This window comes from Astatotilapia calliptera, chromosome 16 (genome assembly GCF_900246225.1).
Source record: "Astatotilapia calliptera chromosome 16, fAstCal1.2, whole genome shotgun sequence".
Classification (NCBI taxonomy): Eukaryota; Metazoa; Chordata; class Actinopteri; order Cichliformes; family Cichlidae; genus Astatotilapia; species Astatotilapia calliptera.
In genome coordinates this window covers 28,875,242-28,899,038 of record NC_039317.1, presented here as the reverse complement: position 1 = coordinate 28,899,038, position 23,797 = coordinate 28,875,242, and the positions used below count along the sequence as shown (strand labels likewise).

Sequence of the window (23,797 nt, the reverse complement as noted above, 5' to 3'; positions counted from 1 at the left end):
CAAAACACTTTCTGGAAACTGAATCAGTTGTATTCAAAGTCGAGTCAGACAGACCAGAAGTGACCATCAGAAAATATCAGTACACAGCACTGAGAGAACATCAAATTCATCACACATCCAGAATTTACCAAGTAAATAATCCATGACCAAAATCAGCACAGATAAAAGGCTGTCAGCTTCCTCCAGGGTCTCCTGACCTTTAACCCCTCTAAACTTTGATGGAAAGCATTGAAAACATTCCTGAGACAATAAGAAACTTTTGGGGGAAATGGCAAGGACAGATAATTGAGCATAGTTGTGATATTTCTTTAAAAAGTCTAAATAAAGAAGAAGAATATCAAACTGTCCACTACACATCGTCTTATCGCAGTGAAGAGGCTTTACTATTAGAGCAAAGTTGTAATATATACAATGCTGCCGTCAGCTGTTCAAAATGAGAATTACAAGGAGATAAAACCCGGAAAACAGGCCAGCAGCAAAATGTGCTGACACAATGATCTGAAGGGTTTGTGCACAAAGAGGATCCACTGAGTTTCTGTAATTTTACGAGCATTTTGAAGCAAAACAAAACTTTGCAGACATATCAGACATTCCTATAAGTTTATATTTGCATGCAGTACAAGTCCCTCCCAACAAGAAATGTGGCCATTGATTTTTTCAAGCCAGTCTGTCCATGTGGGTTCAAATCAATGAGACAGCATGTGATAGCAGGGAGGTTTTAAGACGAGTCAGGAGTAGGTGTGCTTAAGGAAGTGAGATTATTGTTGCTGGCTTCACATTTCTGGACTTAAGTTTTACTTTTCTTTTTAAGCTGAAGCTGGAACAGTCACACACTTTCACAACAAGCAAGACGACTCTTTGAAATTACTGTTGTGTTTTTAAAGAAAAGGAGAGTTGGATCAGGACTTGAGGACCCTTTTTGGACTTTTTTTTACCTCCTGTTTTGGAGTTAACTAAGCTTTTCCATGGGGGAAACGCTCCCAAGAGTCCACGGAGGGGCCCAGCAATACAGTGACACTTTGCGCAGACCAGTGCATACTCTCAGGGTTAAGATGGTCCTGCTGGGGAGCTCTGGTGTTGGAAAGTCGAGTCTGGCTTTGCGATTTAACAAGGATGAGTTCAGGAGTATATCGCCCACTGTAGGCTGTGAGTTCATGACACTCTGAGGTGTGGATGGCAGTGGTTAAATGTAACATTGTGAATCAACTATCAGCTTTTTTTTTTTTTTTTTTTTTTTTTTTACTGAGGTTGTGGATGAGAAAACTGATGCAATTCTCATGTTGGCTTAAGAATTAGCTTTGATAAGAAACAGAACTAAACAGAGGTGGGACCAAGTCATTGTCTTGCAAGTCTCAAGTAAGTCTCAAGTCTTTATCCTCAAGTCTCAAGTCAAGTCTCAAGTAATGTCAGGCAAGTCAGAGTCGAGTCTCAAGTCACTGGTGTAAAAGTCCGAGTCAAGTCACAAGTCTGAAACTTTGAATTTCAAGTCCTTTCGAGTCTTTAAAAAAAAAAACGAAAAAATAATGTTGCAGTTATGCTAAATGTAAATATTAGACCATGTAATTTTAAAATCTGTGTTTTTCTCAACACATGACAAAATAGTGAACTTAGAAAATATACACAAATTGTGAAATTGCACCTCTTTAAAATGCAGCTCAATTAAACCTAGCTCCAAGAATAATTTTCACCGACAGTTCTGAGATAAGCTGCATGTTATTCTTGGATGCGGTTGTAGGACCGGCTTTAAAATCGCATGACAAAAATATCATACACATTAAAAAAAAACTGTATCACCAACGTAGCCTGGACAACATTTGCTAGTTAGATGAAGTCAGCTATCTCATCTTAGCATATTTATTTCAATTCAATTCAATCTTTTTTTTTTTTTTATAAATTTTATTTTCAGTCACAGCAGCATGTTAACAACAAAACATTGAACATACAGTAGTTTGCTGTTCAGTATTTACAATACCCCAAAAGATAACAGAAATAGAGAAGGAAAAAACAAACAAACAAACCAAAGAAACCCCTACAAAACAACAAAAAACAAACAAACAACAACAAACAAATAGAAAAATAAAATGTATAAGGGACATTCAGCGTACAGTTAGCTATGATAGCGATATAGAGATATGGTATCTGGTCATGATAAGGTGGTCATTTTAAATGTTTCCATGTACATCAAGAATGGCTGCCATGCCCTAAGAAATTTGGTGGTTGAACCTGCCAGTGTATATCTCATCTTTTCTAAATGTAAAAACCTCATGAGCTCCGCAAGCCACTGTTCATGTGTGGGAGGAGCTTCCTGCTTCCATCTTAAAAGTATAAGGCGCCTTGCGATAAGTGAAGCAAAGGCAATAGAATTCAAATAGCATTTTGGCAAAGTGATGTCTTGAGGTATCACCCCAAAGATAGCCGTTAGAGCAGAAGGCTCATATTTAACGTTATACATCTCTGACAGAGTGTTAAATATAGACACCCAATAGGTATGAAGATTGGGGCATGTCCAAAAGGTATGAAGGAGCGAACCTGTTTCTGCTTTACATCTGTTACACAGAGGGTCAGCTCCTGGATAGAACTTGGCTAACTTTTCCTTGGAGATATGTAATCGGTGTAGGACCTTAAATTGAAGGAGCCCATGCCTGGCACATATCGAAGAAGAGTGTACCCTCTGGAGAAAAGATTGCCAGAGCTCATCTGTTATAGTCATCCCAAGGTCTTTCTCCCACTGTGCTTTAAAGATGAAGAGAGAAGGAGATTGAAGATCTAATAGTATAGCATAGATTTCTTTAATCGCCCCTCTCTTATGAACGTTTATATTAATAATTTTATCCAAAGAAGTTTCCTCAGGTAGTTCCGGAAATGAAGGAAATCGACTCTTTACAAAGTGACGAATTTGTAAATAGCGGAAAAAATGTTGCCGAGGAACATTAAACTGCTTCAGGAGCTGCGTGAATGAGGCAAAAATCCCATCTACAAAAAGGTCTTTGATATTTCTAAGGCCATTACTTTCCCATATTTTAAAGGCAGAGTCCATCATGGAGGGTGGGAACATATGGTTTGAGCAGATAGGTGCTTTAATTGACATTAAGTGTAACCCCAACCTTTTCCTACATTGCACCCAGATTCTGAGCGAGTCATACAACAAAGGGTTACGTTTATAGGTGTATAGTTCTAATGGGAGAGCTGAACTCAACAAAGCTGATAGGCAAATTTTGCCACAATTGGATGACTCAATTTGGAGCCAAGCTGGAGTCTCTGTAGTAACATTACTCATCCAGTACAGCATATTACGAATATTTGCTGCCCAATAATAAGACTGAAAGTTTGGCAAGGCTAATCCACCCATTGGCCTAGTCCTCTGCATGAAATCTTTACGAATTCGTGGACTTTTGCCATTCCAAATAAATGCAGAGATATGCTTATTCAGTGTTATAAAATACTTATTGGGTAAGTAGCATGGGATACATTGAAATAAGTAAAGGAACTTGGGAAGTATGTTCATTTTGATAGAATTGACGCGGCCAATTAATGACAGTGGTAAATTGTTCCACCTCTGAAGATCTGTCTCAGTATTTTTAAGCAACGGGACAAAGTTTCTTTCATAAAGATCTTTGTATGAGTGGGTAACCTTAACCCCCAGATAGGTCACATACCCTGATTTAACGCTAAATTGAAAACCTGAAAATGAAATCTTTCTGGCTATAGAGTTGACACAGAGAAGTTCACTTTTATGCAGATTTAACTTGTAACCTGAAATATTACCAAAACATTCAAAAATGGCAAGAGCACAGGGAAGAGAGCATAAAGGCTCTGACATATACAGCAGGAGGTCGTCAGCATATAAGGATATTTTGTGCTCCTGGTCACCTCTGAAGATGCCCTTAATGCAACTGTCAGCTCGCAGTTTAATCGCCAGTGGTTCAATTGATAATGCAAAAAGAAGAGGGGATAAGGGACAACCTTGTCTCGTACCACGGAGAAGTGGGAAATAAGAAGAGAATAACGAATTTGTTCTAACACGTGCCATAGGTGAGGAGTAAAGTAACTGAATCCATGAAATGAAATTAGGGCCAAATCCAAATTTATGCAGAGTATAAAACAGATAATCCCACTCCACCCGGTCAAATGCCTTCTCAGCATCGAGTAATAAGGCAATTTCAGGGGTTGTAGTTGACTTGGTGTGTAATATGTTCAAAAACCTGCGCAGGTTGAAAAAACCATGCCTACCCTTCACGAAACCTGTCTGATCTGGAGAAATTAACAATGGTAGATGTTGCTCTAGCCTGAGAGCAAGTGTTTTTGACAGTATTTTTAAATCTACATTTAAGAGTGATATAGGACGATATGATGAACACTCTAATGGATCTTTATAATTCAATTCAATCTTAATTGGCAGACTTCATGTCCATAAAAACAAGACAAAAAAAAAAAAAAACACACACACACACACAACACCCCCCCCCCCCCCCCCCCGCAACACAAGGTATACACCATTAAATATATATATGTATATAAATAAGTATCTAAAACATTTGTAAAAACATAAAACCATAATATACATAAAACACAATTACTTAAAATAAATCAATAAATACACAAACACTTTAACCAGTGCTTTCTGAGACTGGATGAGTAACGGGAACCACTCACTGTCGGATCTGTAAGTGCTAAAATTATACTGTTACTCGAACCATCCAGTCGTTCTCTAAAATTGAACATTAGCTTCCTTAAAAGTGCTTTAAAAGTCCAAACACCCACAGCTACAAACATCTGGCTGGCACTACCACTTCTAGGTATCCTGCAAAGGATTCTCATCGCATCATTATATGCAACATGCAGCTTCTGCATGCTACATTGTTTGTAGGATGACCACAAGGGGGCAGTATATAGCGGTGTGCAATAGGCTTTAAACAAAGCCACTTTAACTGGAAGTGAACAAAAGCTGAATTTGCGTGCAATAGTATTTGCCTGCACATAGAGCTTACACTGTTGTCTGTATATGTCATCATCATCATTCATTTGCTCAGTAATAAAGTGACCGAGGTATTTCACCTTTTTATCAACTTCAAGAGTTTTTTGTGCCAGTTTAAACAAAGGGAAATTTAGCTGTTTATCCTGCTTGGTTCTACATATCAAAACAGCACTTTTAGCAGCATTGTACTCAATGTCATATTGCACACCATATTCAGTACAGACATTAAGAAGATCCTGTAACCCAGCACTGCTTGGACTAAAAACAACCAGGTCATCTGCATACATAAGATGATTTATCAGTGCTTTACCTAATATACACCCAGTGTTACAGGCTCTCAGTTGTATGGACAAATCATCGACATACAAATTAAATAAAATTGGAGACAAAATCCCACCCCGTCTAACACCATTGCTGACACCAAAGGGGGCAGAAATACTGCTTCCCCATTTAACCTGCATGTTCTGATGAGCGTACCAGTAAGAGAGAATCCTCACGATGTACTGAGGAACTCCCCATCTCTTCATTTTATCAAAAAGTTTTCTGTGGTTCACTCGATCAAAAGCCTTAGAGGCATCAATGAAAGACATGAGGACAGATGAATTTTTAGCCCTGTACAAACTGACTATTTCCTTGAGTGCATATATGCACATGTCAGTGCCGTGCTTTGAAGCCAAACTGATTATCCAGAGAAGAGATGAACACACTAACTCTGTCAAACAAGATTCTTTCTAACACCTTAGATAAAATACTGGCTAGTGCAATCGGCCTGTAATTATCCAAGCAGCTCACTTTTGCAGCTTTGTCCTTCATAACTGGTACCAGTAAAATACACAGCATTGAGTCTGGTAATATGCCATGAATCATAAACCCAGTGAAACAGAGTGCTAAAAGAGGAGCTAGCCTTACACTAGCATGTTTTAAATGTTCTGCAGTGATGTGATCCAAACCAGAGGATTTATTATCAGACAACCTATGAATGGCTTCATATACTTCATGTGTCCTTACACTTATTGTGTCATTACTCATGTCAAGATTGTCCTCATATGGTTCACTTTTTATACAGTTAAACAACGCACTGTAATGCTGTCTCCATAATGCTGCAATGTTATCTGCCCCAGAAACACCTTCAACAGTTGATGGTAGAGATGGTTTACAGTTATTAAGAGCTTTCACCTCTTTCCAAAAATCTGCCGTATTATTACACAGCATTTTCCTGGCCAAAGAATCTGCTCTTAGCATTTGCTCATTTTTAGTTATAAAGCGAACAGCGTACTTATATCTGGCATTCGCACATTTTTTCTGTTCAAATTCTGGGCCTTGTTTAGGTCTTCCAGCCATGGCCCAACATTTATAAGCTATGCGAGCTTCATCATGGTACATGGATACATGTTCTTTCCAGCCAGGTCTGATGTTAGGTTTCTTATGCTTATATTGTTTATCAAGCAGTGTGCCACTTTTATACAGAGCAGTCACTATATCATCATACATGGAGCAGAGTAAATGTTTATGCACAGCATTCTTACAGTTGACATCTTTGCACAAAATAGCTTCTTTATTTATATGCATATTAATAATCATACGGTTCTTGGAGTGAGTGCACACACTCATGAAGTTTAGTAACTTCCGGTCACTGCAACAAGTCCAGGTACAGTTTACCGACGGATGGGTGCAGGACCTTGAAATGCACCGTGTAGAACGAAAGACCATCGTACGTATCATAAGTTTACCAGTCTCACAAATCGTCGTCATAAATACACATTCCTTAACCGTTTATTAATAGGACCTTTGAGCTCAACGGTAATTAATTAGTAGTGGAAATAATTTCTGGTAGCATCACAGAAATGTAGCAGTGACAACAATACTGTATGCTGTAATCGTACTGGACAATTAGTGATACAAAGAAACCTGTTTTATCCTGTGAATAAAAGTATATGTTTTTGTCAATGTACCATAATAACAGAAGCGAAACACAATATTGTGTCAGGACAATTCACTATTTATGCACAATAAACACAGGAGCATAGCGCGACAATTTCTGTTCAGCGCCAGACTTGCTTGTAACCTATATCACTAATTATGTTATGAAAATGACGCATTAACTACAACAGCAGACTGACCTTCGTGTAAATGCTTGGAGCAGACTAACCTGTGAGCTGGAGAGTTCTGGGACGTTATATTTGGTCTTTGAATGGCTGCAATCCAGTCGCCTCTTTGTTACTTCGGAAACATGGCTCGAACAATTTCTCTTCAACGACGTAATCCGATAACAACCGATCTCTTTACCCGTCGGCTTCCCGTGGCTGTCATGCGACCGGCTATTGCAGTTAATAATACAACAGCTTCTTGACATTTTTGTGTTTCTTTTTATCGCTGTGTGACTGATTTTAATTGAAAGCCTGCGTGCGCTAGTACCGCTTGCCACGAGTTCCCAGAATCCTTTGCGGTTCTACCCGTGAATGACGTCACATTTTCAATCTCTATATAATATGCATGTTAAATTTTATATTTGGGGTAAAATATCAAGTCTTTTCAAGTAAACCGGTTCAAGTCCAATTCAAGTCCCAAGTCATTGGTGTAAAAGTCCAAGTCAAGTCACAAGTCTTAGAACATTTTTTCAAGTCAAGTCTAAAGTCATAAAATTAATGACTCGAGTCTGACTCGAGTCCAAGTCATGTGACTCGAGTCCACACCTCTGGAACTAAATAGCCAGTGTGTTCTATTTTCCTCTAACAAACCAAGACCCACCTACAAGCATCTTTAAATGTCACTAAGTAATATATTTGTGTCTAGCTTTTAATTTGATTCCAAACAAAAAGCATCTGTGTAAAAGCAGCAGGTTTTACAGGAAAATTCAGCAGACCTGGAGTAACACACGTGGAATGTAAACCTGTAGGTTATGCCGGTGCTCTAAGCTTGGTCTTGCCTAAATAACATAAAGACACAGCTACATGTGTTTATTGTGCTGCTGGGTGACCAATTAGAGAAAAACCTCAACCTTTGACCCCTTTCAGTGAGGGGGTGTTGTGCCTTTGTACTGCAAATCAATACAAAGGATTCTTTACAGTCCTGTGTAAACTGAGCACACCCTTGCTGCTTCCACTGGAATTAAAATGGACAGTTGGACCCAGGTGTCGCTAGTAGGTGTGAGCACTTCTATAAAAGAAGAGGTTTTGGCAGTTTGCTGTTCTGGAGTATTCAAGTGTGTGTTAACGCACTGCTACAGTCTTCACGGGGCTGGACGTCCCATCAAATTCACCCTGAGGTCAGACTTTGCAATGCTTAGGAAAGCTGTAAAAACACCAAAAGTTCCACATTTGACATTATAGACCCCAGTTAGCATGTTAAAGGTTAAAGTTCATGACAGCATGATTAGAAAAAGTCTGAACATGTGTGGATTGTTTGAAAAGGCTGCAGAGAGAAAACTTCTTCTCTCTTAAAAGAACATGTCAGCACAGCTGCATCAGAACAAACCACAGGACTTATGGAACAATGTCCCCTGACACCAATGTGGACAAGTTTGATGATAATGCCTAACAGCATGTTAGGAGAAAGCCAAACACAGCATATCAGCACAAAATACCTCATATCGGCTGTCAGCACAGTGGTGGGGGGCTGATGATTTGGGCACCTCGCAGTGATTGAGTTTATCATGAAGTGTTTTGTGTAACAAAGTATTCTAGAGTCACAGGTGAGGCCATCTGTGTGACAGTTAATGATCCAGCCAAAGTCCAGACCTTAATCCAACTGTGTTAGTTTATCACAGGACTGCAATTAGTCCTATTAAAACTCTTTTCATGTGGCTATAGTTTTTTAATTTCGATTTTCAGGTCAGTTTAGTTTCTAGACTGGGTTTACTGATTTCAGTTTAGTTTTAATGATTTTTTCTGTTAGTTTTTGGTTTTAATTCATTGCCATATTTGTCAGGGGCAAGATTGAATCATTTTAGAATAGACGTTACCGTAAAAACCCTTTGTGAAGGCAGTTGGCTCAGAGTCATTAAAAATACCACTTTCAACAAATCTTGTTTCATGCCAGACAAAGACACTTGAGACATAAACTAAAGCCATACATTTTTATTTTACTTACTTTAACTTGACTTTTTACTTTTTTTTAAGTAAGTAAGTAAGTAAAAAGCCTTGATACAAAGTTTCTCTCCACTGTTTATCCAGTGGTGAAACATTTGTGTTAGCTAGCTCATGTAGAAGCCAAACACCTTAAGATACAGTACTTTATGTTGGTTCATTCTTGAAGTTGCAATCTGTCATTATATTTTTTATATTTATTTGCGTATCTTTATATCATGGAGAATTTGTGATAAATTGCACTTTTTGCCTGTAATTAACACAACAGAAATTCAATATTCCAGCATAGAGCTGAACATTTTCATCATTAATATATAAAAATGTCTCTAATAATCAATTGATGATGTAAAACAGCGGTCCCCAGCCTTTTTTGCGCCACGGACCGGTTTATGCCCGCCAATATTTTCACGGCCTTTAAGGTGTCGCGGATAAATACAACTAAATAAAACTAGTACCGGCACCGAAAAAAAGAAGATTTATTCATAACACACGTGAAAAGACCCAGGAAAACCGAGTTAACGATAACGCTGAAAATCGATAAAAACCCTGCAAACCACACATTTCACACCTGAGCCTCAACTCTCGCGGCCCGGTACCAAATGACTCACGAACCGGTACCGCAATGTAGCATGGTTGCTGGTGCCAGACGTGCTGGTCTAAGAATGACAGAAACTGCTGATCTGCTGAAATTTTCCCACAAAACCATCTCTTGGCTTTACAGCGAATAATCTGAAAAAGAGGATATGTACAGTAAACTGCACTTCTTTGGGAGTCTTGTCCCAGAGAAAAGTCTTGTCGCTGTCAGAGGTCAGAGGAGAATGGCTAGACTGCGTTGAGCTTCGAGCTCAAATAATCACTTGTTACAACCAAGACATGCAGAAGAGCATCTCTGAATGCACAACACATCCAGGCTTGAAGATGGGTTACAGCAGCAGAAAACCACAGAGTGTCAGCGACAAATGTGGAACTGAAGCTACATTTCACACAAAATCACCAAAACTGGACAAAAGAAAACTAAAAATGTTGCCGGCTCTAATGAGTTTCTATTTGTGGTGCAGGATTTGGATGGTAGGGTCATAGTTTAGTGCAGACAACATCCTCCATCCTGCCTGGTGGTGGTGCTGTAATAGTTAGGGGGATTTTTTTTCTTCACATTTTGGCCCCTCAGTACCAACAGAGCATCATTTAAATGTCACAGCCTACTTGAGTATTGCTACTAACCATGTCATGGCGTCCAGATCTCAGCCCAATACAGTACCGTTAGGATATGGTGAAAACTGAGATTCACATCATATATGTGCAACAACTGTGTGACACTATCATGTCATCATGGACCAAAATCTCTGAGCTTTGAAGGGAAGGTCCAAGCCAGCAGTAGCTTTGTGTAGCTTAAAAAGTGACCAGTCAGCATATGTTAAAAATTTACAGCTTTCACAAAGACTTCAGTAATAATCATGATAATAATGTAAATACAATTTTTCTAATTTCACACACCCACTCCTTTGGTGTTTATTCCTCCAGGTGCTTACCTTACCCAGTTGGTGCGTCTGAGTAATGCCACTCTTCGCTTTGAAATCTGGGACACGGCAGGCCAGGAAAAATACCACAGCGTCACTCCGCTGTACTACAGGGGAGCCCACGTAGCACTTTTGGTCTATGATATCACGCAAAGGGTAAAACGAAGACACACCTGACTATGAAATGATTTATCTCGACTGGTTTTCTCTTTATGTCTTGTTCTTGAGCATGCTTGTGTCATCATAGGAAACATTTGTCAGAGCTCAGGTGTGGCTCAAAGAGCTCGAGAAACAGTACATACCAGGATCTACTGTTATATGGCTGGTAGGCAACAAAGGAGATCTGGCTCACAATCGGCAAGTGCCACTGGAGGTATACAGACAAAGACAAGCACGCTCCTGTAATCTTATTACCTGCACAGAGTCACATGTAAAGAGAGTCCAACTCAGTGATGAGCAGTTCTGATTTCTTCCTCCAGGAAGGACAAAGTCTAGCCAGTAACAAGGGCTTGTACTTCACTGAGACCTCAGCCCTCTCTGGAGAGCAAGTCACCGAGCTGCTGCAATCCGTAGGTAAGAAAAAAGAAACACTGGAAAGATTCCTGCTGTGTTTTTTCACAGGAAGCCTTACTAATAATAAGTATTAGGATTAAAATTTACAACATAAATATCCTAGTATCCTAAGAAAGGACAGTAGATGGCAGTAGATACCAACATGAGGCACTAACTTGCAGTATGAGAACTATTAAATATTACATAAGTCCAGGTCAGAGGTTTAAGTTTTCTTTGCCTTTTTTCTTTCAAAGTCTGGCCTCTGAAATGTCTGCATGTTCCCGCTGTAATATAATACAGCTGTGAGTTTCATGTCTGTGGTAACAGAGCTCTGATTCAGCCCACAGAGTGTTCGAGTGCATTGGAGCACAGCAGGGAGGTCTGACAGAGTGGGAGGAGATGCCGAGTGTGGAGCTGCAGCACAGAGACTCGTTCAATCTGTTTTCATCCTGCTGCAAAGTTGGACCTTAAGCTGTATGACTGCCAGTGGCTTGGCTGCCTGTTTCTGTTGTGTCTTTCTGTTTGTCTTAATTATTTCAAAGATGGGATACGTAACATGACAATAAAATGCTTGTGGATTTTGGAATTTGTGGTCCTCTTCCTTTTTTGATTCTGACTCTGGTTAGGAGCACAAAATGCTGTTTATCCTGAAACATGCCTAAGACGAACACAAGAATACAGTCTCAGTTTGTTTTATTTCACTGTCATATTCAGTAAACTGGTTCTTCTGATTCTTCTCAGTGGGCTTGGGATCAGCCTCCAGCAGGCAGTAAACCCCCTCAGCCTGTCTGCGTGCCAGATGTTGAACTGGCACTGATTGCCTCCACTCTGTGTTTTCTTGCCTGGTTACTTTTGGCATGCAATCACACTGGAATGGAGATCCCCCAGCACAGTTCATTTGAGTGTGGTTTGCACAATAGAGGTAATTATTACAGTATTATGAAGTACAATATTCCAGTAATTTAAAACTTTGAATGTTGCAGGGCGAATGAATCACTTTAACACTGAAGAAACTTCCAAGTGACACAATTAATATTTACTGCAAATGAGCTTATTTTCTGTTCTTTCCATACCTCATCCTGAGAGCAGACACTCTAAAATCTATAAAATACATTACAAATCAATGTAGGCTGGTGACTTTTATTGATAAGCAAGGAGAGACTGACACCCCCGCGTCCCCCACCTCCAATTTAATAAACTGCAAGATGAAGTCATTGCTAAAAAAATAAAAAAATAAAAACTACAGATACTCTAAGGATCACCTGAGGATCCAGCAGTCAGTCTCAGTCCCCATCAGTCCCATGTTAAAATGTCCAACTTTACAGCACAAATAAATAAGTTAGTAGCGTTAAAAAAATTATGGACTTAAAATTAGAGGTGTGAAAACTTGAAAAGTGTTAGCCAACACGGACCCCCACTTCTAATTAAACTCAGAAAAGCGGACTTTTTGGCTCAAGCTGCATCCATGCTGGGAGTACACTAGGCTTCACTCTCTGTCACTTGTCTGGTAGTTGCTCAGTGTGTTGTTTTTAGTTTAGCTTTTTATGGATTCAGCTGGCTAATCTTAACTAAGACTTGCACATGGACCCTTATTTTTTCCTCTCCTCAGCTGAACCAAGGTTTGTGGATTAAATTATCCAACAATCAATAATAAAAACAAACAATAGAATTAAAGGATTTAAAAGACTCCCAAATGCATTCAACAAAATAATGTTGCTGGTGGTATTCGGACAGCCCCATAAAGCAACTTTTCTCTCCTGGATTAAGTCACTTGCTCTTGCATAACATTCTTCTGCGTTTTCTTCACACAAACACAGCAGTTTTTCTCCACATGCTGGCTTCAAATTTGGACTTTTTACTGCTTAGTGATTTAAAATGATAAATCTTCAGTATAAATGAGGCTATTTAATGCTGATTGAAACCAAGCTTCTGTAGGACTTCTGACAGAGCCCTGGCCCAGTTCTTTAGTTCACAGAAACAAAAAAAATGCCTCACGCAGAGAAGATGAAATAGAGGGAAAATAAAACTAGGATGATTTAGTCGTCATTTGTATTGTGATTTAGTGTATAAATCCTCCTTTGTTTCATATTTGCAGATGTTTTCTACATTTTCTTGTGATCTTAGCCAAACTTTTCTTCATTTGAAACTTTTGAGCAATAAACAACACTAAGCCTATGCTCAGTGGTGAAGATGTGGACAAAGGTTCACTAGTGATTAAATCAAGAATGCAGTGAGCTGAATTGCCTTTGTGCCAAAGCTGTACAGAAGTTGTGTAATGGAACCAGGGCTCTTTGTTGTGCAAAGTCATTCTGCAAATCACTGAGTAATTAAAAAGATCTGCTTTAACAGTAACTGCACTTTAGTATCATTTCAAGGTTGGCTGCTTTCTGTTGGTCTGCTATCACGACTTGCCAGAGCCGACCTAGGGGAAGCATTCCTCTTTATGCCAGAAACCATTGTTAAGAAACTGGCTAAAGTTTAGAAGTGTGGCATGAATAGGTTAGCTGAGTGGTTGAAGTCATGATTTACCAGCCTCCAAAGAAAAACTGCCACATTATATTTCCATTTTTGCAAACTCACAAAGAATTATTTTTAAATGCTAAAACACACACTAGAAGTGCCATTTAAACCCAATAGAATCCTGTGTGTGTGTGTAACCTGTTTTGGGTGACTTAAGGTAATGCTGTCAGGTGGTTGCTTGCTCTCTCTCTTATGCAACTGTTGCCTTGGATGCCATTAGTTATCTACAGTGGCTTGCAAAAGTATTCGGCCCCTTGAACTTTTCGTCACATTACAGCCACAAAAATGAATCAATTTTATCGGAATTCCACGTGAAAGACCAACACAAAGTGGTGTACACGTGAGAAGTGGAACAAAAATCATACATGATTTCAAACATTTTTTACAAATAAATAACTGAAAAGTGGGGTGTGCATAATTATTCAGCTCCCTGAGTCAGTACTTTTAGAACCACCTTTTGCAGCAATTACAGCTGCCAGTCTTTTATGGTATGTCTCTACCAGCTTTGCACATCTAGACACTGAAATTCTTGCCCATTTTTCTTTGCAAAACAGCTCCAGCTCAGTCAAATTAGATGGACAGCATTTGTGAACAGTAGTTTTCAGATCTTGCCACAGATTCTCGATTGGATTTAGATCTTGTCTATGTTTTGTGATAAACCATTCCATTGTTGCCCTGGCTTTATGTTCAGGGTCGTTGTCCTGCTGGAAGGTGAACCTCCGCCCCCGTCTCAAGTCTTTTGCAGACTCCAAGATTGCCCTGTATTTGGCTCCATCCATCTTCCCATCAACTCTGACCAGCTTCCCTGTCCCTGCTGAAGAGAAGCACCCCCAGAGCATGATGCTGCCACCACCATATTTGACAGTGGGGATGGTGTGTTCAGAGTGATGTGCAGTGTTAATTTTCCGCCACACAGCGTTTTGCATTTTGGCCGAAAAGTTCAATTTTGGTCTCATCTGACCAGAGCACCTTCTTCCACATGTTTGCTGTGTCCCCCACATGGCTTGTGGCAAACTGCAAACGGGACTTCTTATGGTTTTCTGTTAACAATGGCTTTCTTCTTGCCACTCTTCCATAAAGGCCAACTTTGCGCAATGCACGACTAGTAGTTGTCCTATGGACAGATTCCCCCACCTGAGCTGTGGATCTCTGCAGCTCGTCCAGAGTCCCCATGGGCCTCTTGGCTGCATTTCTGATCAGCACTCTCCTTGTTCGGCCTGTGAGTTTAGGTGGACGGCCTTGTCTTGGTAGGTTTACAGTTGTGCCATACTCCTTCCATTTTTGAATGATCGCTTGAACAGTGCTCCGTGGGATGTTCAAGGCTTGGGAAATCTTTTTGTAGCCTAAGCCTGCTTTAAATTTCTCAATAACTTTATCCCTGACCTGTCTGGTGTGTTCTTTGGACTTCATGGTGTTGTTGCTCCCAATATTCTCTTAGACAACCTCTGAGGCCATCACAGAGCAGCTGTATTTGTACTGACATTAGATTACACACAGCTGCACTCTATTTAGACATTAGAACTCATCAGGCAGTGTCTATGGGCAACTGACTGCACTCAGACCAAAGGGGGCTGAATAATTACACACACCCCACTTTTCAGTTATTTATTTATAAAAAATGTTTGGAATCATGTATGATTTTTGTTCCACTTCTCACGTGTACACCACTTTGTGTTGGTCTTTCACGTGGAATTCCAATAAAATTGATTCATGTTTGTGGCTGTAATGTGACAAAGTGTGGAAAAGTTCAAGGGGGCCGAATACTTTTGCAAGCCACTGTATGAAGAGTATCTGTATTACATGGTGCCTTCATCCAGTTTTGTTGTCAGTTCTTGTTGGAGCATTTCTGTCATAGACCATTATCATAAAACAAACAATTTCATTATTGATCAAACCTTTTCAGTCTCAGAGGTCAGAATATATGTTCCATTAATTCATGGATTCCTTTAATTGTAACACTTTCAACTTTACATGTTGCTTTTCTTACATATGTTCTTTTATCCCCATGCTTGTAGAGCAGAAAACACAAATTATTTATACAGAATTTACAGAAAATAACTGAATGTAATGTTAGAAAACTCCTAAATCTAAGACCAATTCCATTACTTAACCTAAAAAAATGAGAGCATAGCAGCTATTCAATGATCCACAGTGTTCTCATTGTGTGATCCAAACGCCACTGTCAGCTGTTGGTCTATAAACTCTCGCTGTGATGAAAGCCAGAAGTTCATTTCTTCTTGCAGCTTTTCGACCAAATCTCCCAAGGGGTCTGATCCCCCTGCCTGTGTACCAGGAGGCACTGATATCTGGATCTGAGCAACACAGATGCAAAAACAAAAGAGAAAAAAAAGACAGATGACAAGCTGAAGAAAATCAATTTGAATTTCACAAGTCCCCAAAAAAAAAACTATGACGCTCGAGAATAATTGCTTAAACCTTAAAATGTGGCACATGTCACAGTTTAAGAAGGCTGGAAAGGAACATGCTAAAACTATGCCAGATTGTTATATGAGTGGCTGGATCTCATTCAGAAAGAGTCACACTGAAGATTGCACAAAACATATTTTGTCAAATGTTTTGGATCTATGATTGTTTCTTGAACGTTCATTTGCAAAGCAAAATTTATATGTTTTTTGTAGTCTTTTAGCATAGAAAATGCTATTTGAAAAATAAAAACACTGGATAAAAATAAATAAAACATTGTTCATATTTTTTTGTTTCTGTTTTTGGTTAAATTGACATTTAAATATTTTTTTAAATCATCATATCATCATGTCCCATTCTCTCTATAAAAGCAACTGAAACTCCACCGCTATTGCGCATGTAAATACAAACTGAATTCAATTACTGTAAACTGGGTACACACTTGTTTATTGGAGATTACTGCAGAGACAACTGACATTCAGTCTTTGCCTCAGACTGACAACTTTTTAATGTCTGAATAAATTTTGCTCTTACTGCCACTGAAATGACCAACACCATCAGAAATAGACCACTTAAGCAGGTCAGACAGGCTTGATGTATTGTCTGATGTTAAGTTAAGAAAAAGAGAGATTACAGTTACTCTGTTCTTGACAGCGTTGTAGTGTGAAATATAGAATATTACAGTAGCTCACCATCCCTATTCCAATCTGTCAACTTACTAGACTCCATTCAGATTTTTTTTTACTTCTGCAAAAATGAGTGCTGTCAGCATTAATCTCGTTAAACGCTGCATGGCATCAATGCGTTAGTGTTGTTAGCATGTAAAACGCATTAGCGCTGTGCAGCCCCTGGCACGGGGTGATCCGCACAAACTCGCTAACGGAGATTTGCCGCGTTAATGTGGCGTTGACGTCATTTTAACGAGATTAACTCTGGCAGCACTAATATAATTTAGTCAGGGCCAAACTGTCATAAAAAGAATGATATTTCCACATCTAGTAATTTATATGGTGGTATAGTTCTATTCTTGGACTTTCCTGCTCTTCAATGACAACAGATACGAGGCATTGGAAAAATGCAGCATCAACTCCAGGAGCTGTGGTGGAGGTGGGTCGCAAAGGAAATATGCAGCAACTGTTGCAAGGCTAAAGCAGCTGAAATCAGTACCCTACGTGAAACTTGCCAGTTGGATGTTTACAGGATTGTCTTTTTTTTTTTTTTGCCTGTCCCGTTTGGCTCTTTTGCCATCAGAATTGTTGTCTAAAGGCAAAGAAAGATGCCCAACGGATTTACTTTACCAAATTGACCATCCCAGCCTTGCCGTAATGGTCCATTTGATTCACCTTTTATTGTTTATTTTATTTTCACTTACTGAATACGGGACAGACTTGACTGGGGGAAAGAAGGGGAGAAAGAAAGAGGGAAAGAGAAACAGCTGAGAAGAGGGACGGGGGAGAAGGGCAAAAAACAAAAACCAACAGAATGAGCAGAAAAAAAAAAGAAATAAAAAATGCATCTATCAATCACCTGGATCACCTGCTGAGAAAGAAAAAAGAAAACAAGCAGAAGAGAACAAGAGTAATAGAATAAACAGCATCACAATGATATATGGGAATATGACAGTAAATACTAAATATTAAACATTATTGTGCAGCACATAAGATCAACAGAACACAGTGTGCTTTGAGGTAGGAGCCAAAAAGGGTGTAGTTTGTGGGTGTGATCACCCGTGTGTACACCTGTGAGCATGGACGCGCTTGTTTTTTTAAAAGGTTCCTTCATGTAATGATCTGCTAGAGGGTGTGGGGGGGCCACAGCCCCGTCCTCCAGGGCATGAAGCAGGTATGGAGGAGATCAAAACTCCAGACATCCAAGATGTTTACAAGATTGTCAGATATGGGGATGGTTGCACTTGATCTGTAAGACAGAACTTAGACTTGTGCATTTCTAATAGTAGGACTTATTTTTGCACCTCACTTACCGCTACATCATAGTGTGTTAAATCAGTGGTGTTCAATCAGGATAAGCAGGGCAAGCCCTGCTTTTTAAGTGAAATACAAAAATGAAGTGAACATATCTCTCCTTTCATGTCAGACAGGTTTCTGTCATAATGCTTCTCCCATGTCTGTTTGGATCCACTCTTTACATCACTGCCACCTTGTGACCACAGCTGGCTGTTGTCTCTGGAAGCTGAATAAATTCAGCTTGATTACGGAGTGAATGAAATCTCTATAGGGTAGGCATCCCACAGGCATCTCTGTGTCTTCTTAACAATGTCCGTAGCTTGTCAACTTGTGAGGCCAGCAGCTTTTTCTAGCTGTTTACGCATTGTAGATAAAAATCTGGCTTTTGATGGGAGACTGATGGGACACTAGCATGTTAGAAAAACCTGCTGCTGTCTCTGCTTTCCCTGCTCTGACTTCAGTTTTGAGCAGTGTTTTGAGAGTACAGAGGACCACTCTCAAAGTTTTCTCTTAGTAACCTCCACAGCCAAGATATTTAAGTTAAGAAACTAATTGTCACTGTTAGCAAATTGTAAATAGAGTTAAGTATAGTAGCAATAACATTTATATATTTCTACAGCCAAGAAAAATGCAGCAAGAGGCTGTGAGAGTGGTATGTTTTAATCTGGTCCAGTTTGTGAAGGACGATTTATTTGTACTTTATTTTATTTATTGATTTTAATTTTCTTTGCAGGGGTTGGGGATGTATCATAGTCTCCGCTTGCCTTCCTCTAACTGCAACTCTAACCTCTGTACTGCTTTAAATGCATATATATTTTTCTCGACAAGATTCCAAAATGATTCTATGGTTTACAAAGTAGCTTTTTTTGACTGACAAACATGGAAATTTAAATCAAATAAGAACAAAGAAAAGCAGAAATAATAAAAAGTCATGGATAAATAACATAATGATATGGGTAGTTAGGGGAACCCTTACCTCTAATAATGACAGAGCCATCTCTCTGAGATTCACTCAGAGTTCCATTCAACAGCAAGACAACAAACAGCATCACACACACCCTCATTTTAGCTCCATCTGCAGCAGAAAAAAAGCACACATGTACCGTTATGCTGGGTTTGTCAATTTGTTGCTTATACAAAGAAGCATCACTTGACACAAATGGAAAATATAATTACTGATTGAGCTGCACTTCTGCATATTATGGAAATTCAATCAAAGTTTCCACAGCCAACTTTAGATTAAGTTTAATTACTCCATGGCCTCAAAGCGAATGGCATAACTGGTTTTCTACTGTTGTTTGAAAACAGCATGAAGAACGAGTAAACTCTGGATCAAGGAAAGCAAACAATGTAATCAGCAGATTGGATCAGTCAAAAATAACACATCTGATGCTTAAGCAGTTTTCCCCCCGTTTTTCTCTTACTCAGACTCTCTGGCTCTACTTTGTCTTAATCACATGGTTGCATTACTGCAGAGCCAAACAATCCTCAGTTTGGTTTTGCAACTGAAAGGCATAATAGAGATACTGAACACATGTGAAGACTTACCGTTTCGAAACATGTTGACCTGCAGAACCAAACTTCAATGATTGCTTTGCTACGTCCCAGTAAGAGTCAGCTGACGCAAACAGGTGTAGGACTTTGTCTGGGCAGGAAAGGCAAGAAAAATAAATTTATGGCTTGAAATAAGACTACAAGAGAAAGAGTGTTCAGATTCTTCTCACCTGATCTATAAAGGGGTTGTGCTTCTCAGGTCTGGGTCTCTCCGGGTGTCAGTTTATCAGCTGTGTCATCATTTCTTTATATGCAGCAGGAGGGGCAGCGGCATGTTGATATGCTGATGTCACCCACCTTTCAGGAAGAATATGTAGTGCATGCACGTGCAAGAATGGCAGCACAGCTTTCAGTCAACACAACAATCAGCTTGGAGGTTTTTCTTCTGTTGGAGCCCACAGTTGATCTTTTTTAAAAAAAAATAAAAAATAAAAAAATCAAACGCTACATAGACATTTTATTTTATTGCATCTAGAATTTTAGTTAAAAGTTATATTGTCTTTTGTTCTGTTTAGTTGAGCTTTTTTGGGTTGAACCTAATTGAGCTATTTCGTTTTGTCATAATCTATTTTAATGAGCTGCTATAGTCTTACCAAGCTTTTTGTTACTGGTTATTTAGTGCTTTTTATTATTTTAACTTAGATGTCATGAAGTTAATCAAAAATATACAAATATACAAAGTTAATGCAACGTTTAAATGTGGGATTGTTGTATATTTCTATTTAAATTGTTCTTTCCATAGCGCAGAGATAAAAACCTTCCCTGGAGATTCAGTTAACAAAGAGGCACTATGAAAAAGCTCTGAACCAAGAGCAAAGGTGTGACTTGTTAAGGTTTTGATTGGATTATACTGATATGAAAGCTGCTGCTTGATACAATAATCTACGCCAATGGCTAAAAAAGGACAGAAAACAACAGTTTAGCTTGTAAATAATTTAATAAGACCAGTGGTGCAAATAATTTCAATTAAAGTGATAATTTAACACAGGCTTGAAACAATCTTTATGGTGATTCAGAAAAGTAAATAAATCAAATCAATAAAAAAGTCAAATAAATACGTGTTGTCAGTTTCTCTCTCCAGTGGCTACAAATGGTGATCTTAAACTGTAATACATAAAGTAAAGCAATTCTGTGACTGTGAAGCTCACAGGCTGTGAACCTCCTCGCATCGTTCAGTCTCCAGCCCTTTATAAAAGCATATGCATTTATTTACACAGTGCACACCCAGTTTATCATTACATCATGGATACATTCTTTGTCATCTCCGAAGACATGTCATTGTACAGCCTATAAATAAACACTGCTGTTTTCAAAGGTTTGGATAAATTCAACTGAAAGGGCAGTGTGTAGGACTTCTGGGGATCAGTTAGCTTAATTGGAATATAGTATCAATATTTAGCTAGTCCAAGCTAGGCGAGTAATCTCTCCTTGCAGACTGTATATAGAAGATGGACATAGCTTCCAAGTTTGAAACGTGAAATCGAAGTCAACCCACATTCCTTCTAAAGGCCACGATCTCAGTAAACACTCTTCTGATGTGTTTAGTTTCAGATGTTATTGAATACACGATAATGTTGAACCTATAAATTATGGTCAACAAAGATGCTCCAGCTAAAATTTTACAATAAGTGACAAATTAGTGAATGATGGAAATTCCAACTTATCATAAAAACCTTGAAATCTGACAAGCAGTACAATGTTTTGACTTCTCTCACTCACTATAACTCCTCAAAGACAAAAAAGATGCATATTTAATTGCACTTATAATTAATTTTTCCATATATGCTGAGATTACATAAAAATATTGATTTCAAAGATTTAGTTAAAAATGAATGTGCATGATTTATTAATCCAATATAAAAATATTTTCCAACACCATAATGCATACAGTGTGTACTTCTATATATTCCGTATACATTTTATTCATTAACTTACATAAATGTCATATATTATAAAACAATCACATCAGACCTGCTCTTCTCACTGTGACATCAGTTTAATTTTACAATCAATTAAACTTTCCAATACACCGTAGATTATTAATAATAGAACTTTTAAAAAATATATAAAAAATATACATTTATCTATATGTTTTTTTGTGTGTGAAAATTTCAGACTAATTCAAACTGATTTACAGTTCGGATTTGCACCTCTTTTTCACTGGCTTGATTCTGTTTGCTGAAACTGCATTTAAAGCACGCAATGCATATTTCGGTTTATCCACAACGATGAATTAGCCAGTTATAAATTCCAGATTAGTACAATCAGTGCTTTTGCGCATTAAGGCAAATGCATGTGTTAACTTGCATGTTAGTGTATACAAATTCTGTAAATGTTTATACTTAGAGGCAGATGTTAGTGCATGTCACGTGTAACATACTTTATGGATTTAGCCCTGCAAAACAACAGCAATATCAAAAACACACCTTTTAAAGATAAATGTAAGAAGATTAGAAGACCCACTGTTCCACTGCTCATTTGACAAGTTCTGCAATTTATGTGGGAAACCTAAACCAACATAGTCGTACGGCAATTTCTAAGTTCCTCATGAAATTTTATATACTTCCGTGTAACCGCACATGAATTTCATGAACAAGATTTTTCATCAGTCTGATATCATATTTAAGATTCTTATTCAGATGTACACAAAGTCATGTTTCTCCAGCTTTAAAGGGATTTAATTTGGATTCTGGTTAAATTTCCAAAACTACATTGTTATGTCTAGGCAACATAAACTACTGCACTATGGTCAGGAAAAGATAACTGATTGATCTCTGATCTCCGTTTGTTGGTTGCCACGTGTCAGTTCAAATGCATTTGTTTCAAAGAACAAAAACACGCCTTTTGTGAATAGTTCATGTTTTGCTGCTCAGTTCCAGTGTGTAAAGCATTATGTAATAACTGAAAGACTTGTCAGTCAGATAACACTCAGCCTCCTCCTCATGAGCCCTGGGTCATTACTGGTTTCTGCAAGAAAAGCGAGACAAAAATATTGATTGACTAGTATTATGGTTAATCAGCCATTTAATGCTTTGATTGGGTTAATGAAATCACTGTTTCAAAGCAATCGAGACAAAAGATCAATATGTGTTTAATACATGTTAGAAATATTTATAAACCTGCTGATGACTTATGAGCCATTATGCAAGCTGTGAGGTTTGTGAATGATTACTCGGGCTTGAAGAAAGGAACACGAAATTGACAACAGATGTACAGCGTAGTATAGTGGACCTATGATGCTCACTTCCAACTGCATAGTTTTATTCTTAGATTCTACTTGGGTAGCTTTGTGTGAATCACAGTTTAAAATATTTTTTGTTCATCTTGTTTATTTTATTTATCTAATGAGCCTCGGTCCCGCCAGTTCATTGTCTGTCTGAAACAAATTACTTCAGCTGTTGTCCTTTTAAGACCACCCTCCTGCTAATGCCTCAGCCACACTGAAGTTAAAAGACGGCGGAAACCTCATGTCAATAGGCGAATTCAGTGGTTGGGCTTTGATCGAACTGTATTTGTATGCATTTGGTAAACAATTGTAATTAGCTTCAGTCACTTTGATTTTTCAGCAATGCATCTTGTTGCAATGGGGATTCAACCCAACTGGTTGACAGCTGGTTGTATATTCATATATAAAAGCAAAGTGGACCCACTGTCGCTGTAGCATAAGACAGCTTTCTGGTAAAGATCTGAAAAGCAGGTGGGTGGGGCTTCTGTGTCTGAGATGACCAAATTAGGGACATTCTTTCTCCATGATATCATACAGAGCCAAAAGTAGAAAAAAACTGTTAGAAACAGTGGTTAGAGGTGTCTGAAGCTTGAGCTTTTGTGTTACAGGGATTATTTATACACATGCGGACCACATTATTACAAACTTGGGGCATATTTAATATGAAGTCAAACACCTGGATGTATATGATGTTAATTACAGAAAATAAGGAAAGGCAGAATATGTCCACTTTTAAGAGAAAATAAGCACGTTTTTACATGCTTTATAATGCTTCTGCAAAGTATAACAGTGTGTAGAGCAAAAGCTGAGCACTGATCAAATTACAGTGTGTTCATATTGGGGTTGCTCTGGCTATGACTAGGTTGAGGACTGCTGAACTGTCACGGACCCGGCTCTGGAGGACTCGGGGGTCCGTGAGCAGGATGGACCGTTATTATTATTATTATTATTAGTGTTGTTGTTATTATTTGGGAATGTGT

At 38.6% G+C, this 23,797-nt stretch overlaps 3 protein-coding genes across 7 annotated transcripts in view; 1 reads left to right on the top strand and 2 right to left on the bottom strand.

Moving 5' to 3' along the window:
* The first annotated feature begins 671 nt into the window (after positions 1-671).
* Positions 672-11,700, top strand: LOC113008207 (ras-related protein Rab-17). Its single transcript, XM_026145470.1, has 5 exons — positions 672-1,146; positions 10,582-10,733; positions 10,825-10,950; positions 11,057-11,150; positions 11,470-11,700. Exons 1-5 carry the CDS (start codon positions 966-968, stop codon positions 11,598-11,600), a joined length of 684 nt encoding a protein of 227 aa, XP_026001255.1. The 5' UTR covers positions 672-965; the 3' UTR covers positions 11,601-11,700.
* A 3,861-nt stretch (positions 11,701-15,561) lies between these two features.
* On the bottom strand, positions 15,562-19,955 carry prlh (prolactin releasing hormone). 2 transcript variants are annotated; one of them, XM_026144720.1, is made up of 5 exons: positions 19,762-19,955; positions 19,586-19,682; positions 19,014-19,112; positions 17,601-17,612; positions 15,562-15,961 (listed from the first exon to the last, which is right to left on the bottom strand). In XM_026144720.1, exons 2-5 carry the CDS (start codon positions 19,596-19,598, stop codon positions 15,807-15,809), a joined length of 279 nt encoding a protein of 92 aa, XP_026000505.1. In that variant the 5' UTR covers positions 19,599-19,682; positions 19,762-19,955; the 3' UTR covers positions 15,562-15,806. The 2 variants fall into 2 exon arrangements, with proteins under 2 accessions (XP_026000505.1, XP_026000506.1); XM_026144721.1 differs by having other exon boundaries at positions 17,601-17,609.
* Positions 19,956-20,509: 554 nt separating this feature from the next.
* mlphb (melanophilin b) overlaps positions 20,510-23,797 on the bottom strand; it is a 46,434-nt gene continuing 43,146 nt past the window's right edge. For all 4 annotated transcript variants that reach the window (XM_026144716.1, XM_026144717.1, XM_026144718.1 and 1 more), the window contains one exon: positions 20,510-22,558. In XM_026144716.1, coding sequence (XP_026000501.1) covers positions 22,532-22,558 — 27 coding nt within the window. In that variant the 3' untranslated portion in view covers positions 20,510-22,531. The remainder of the gene's footprint in view (positions 22,559-23,797) is intronic.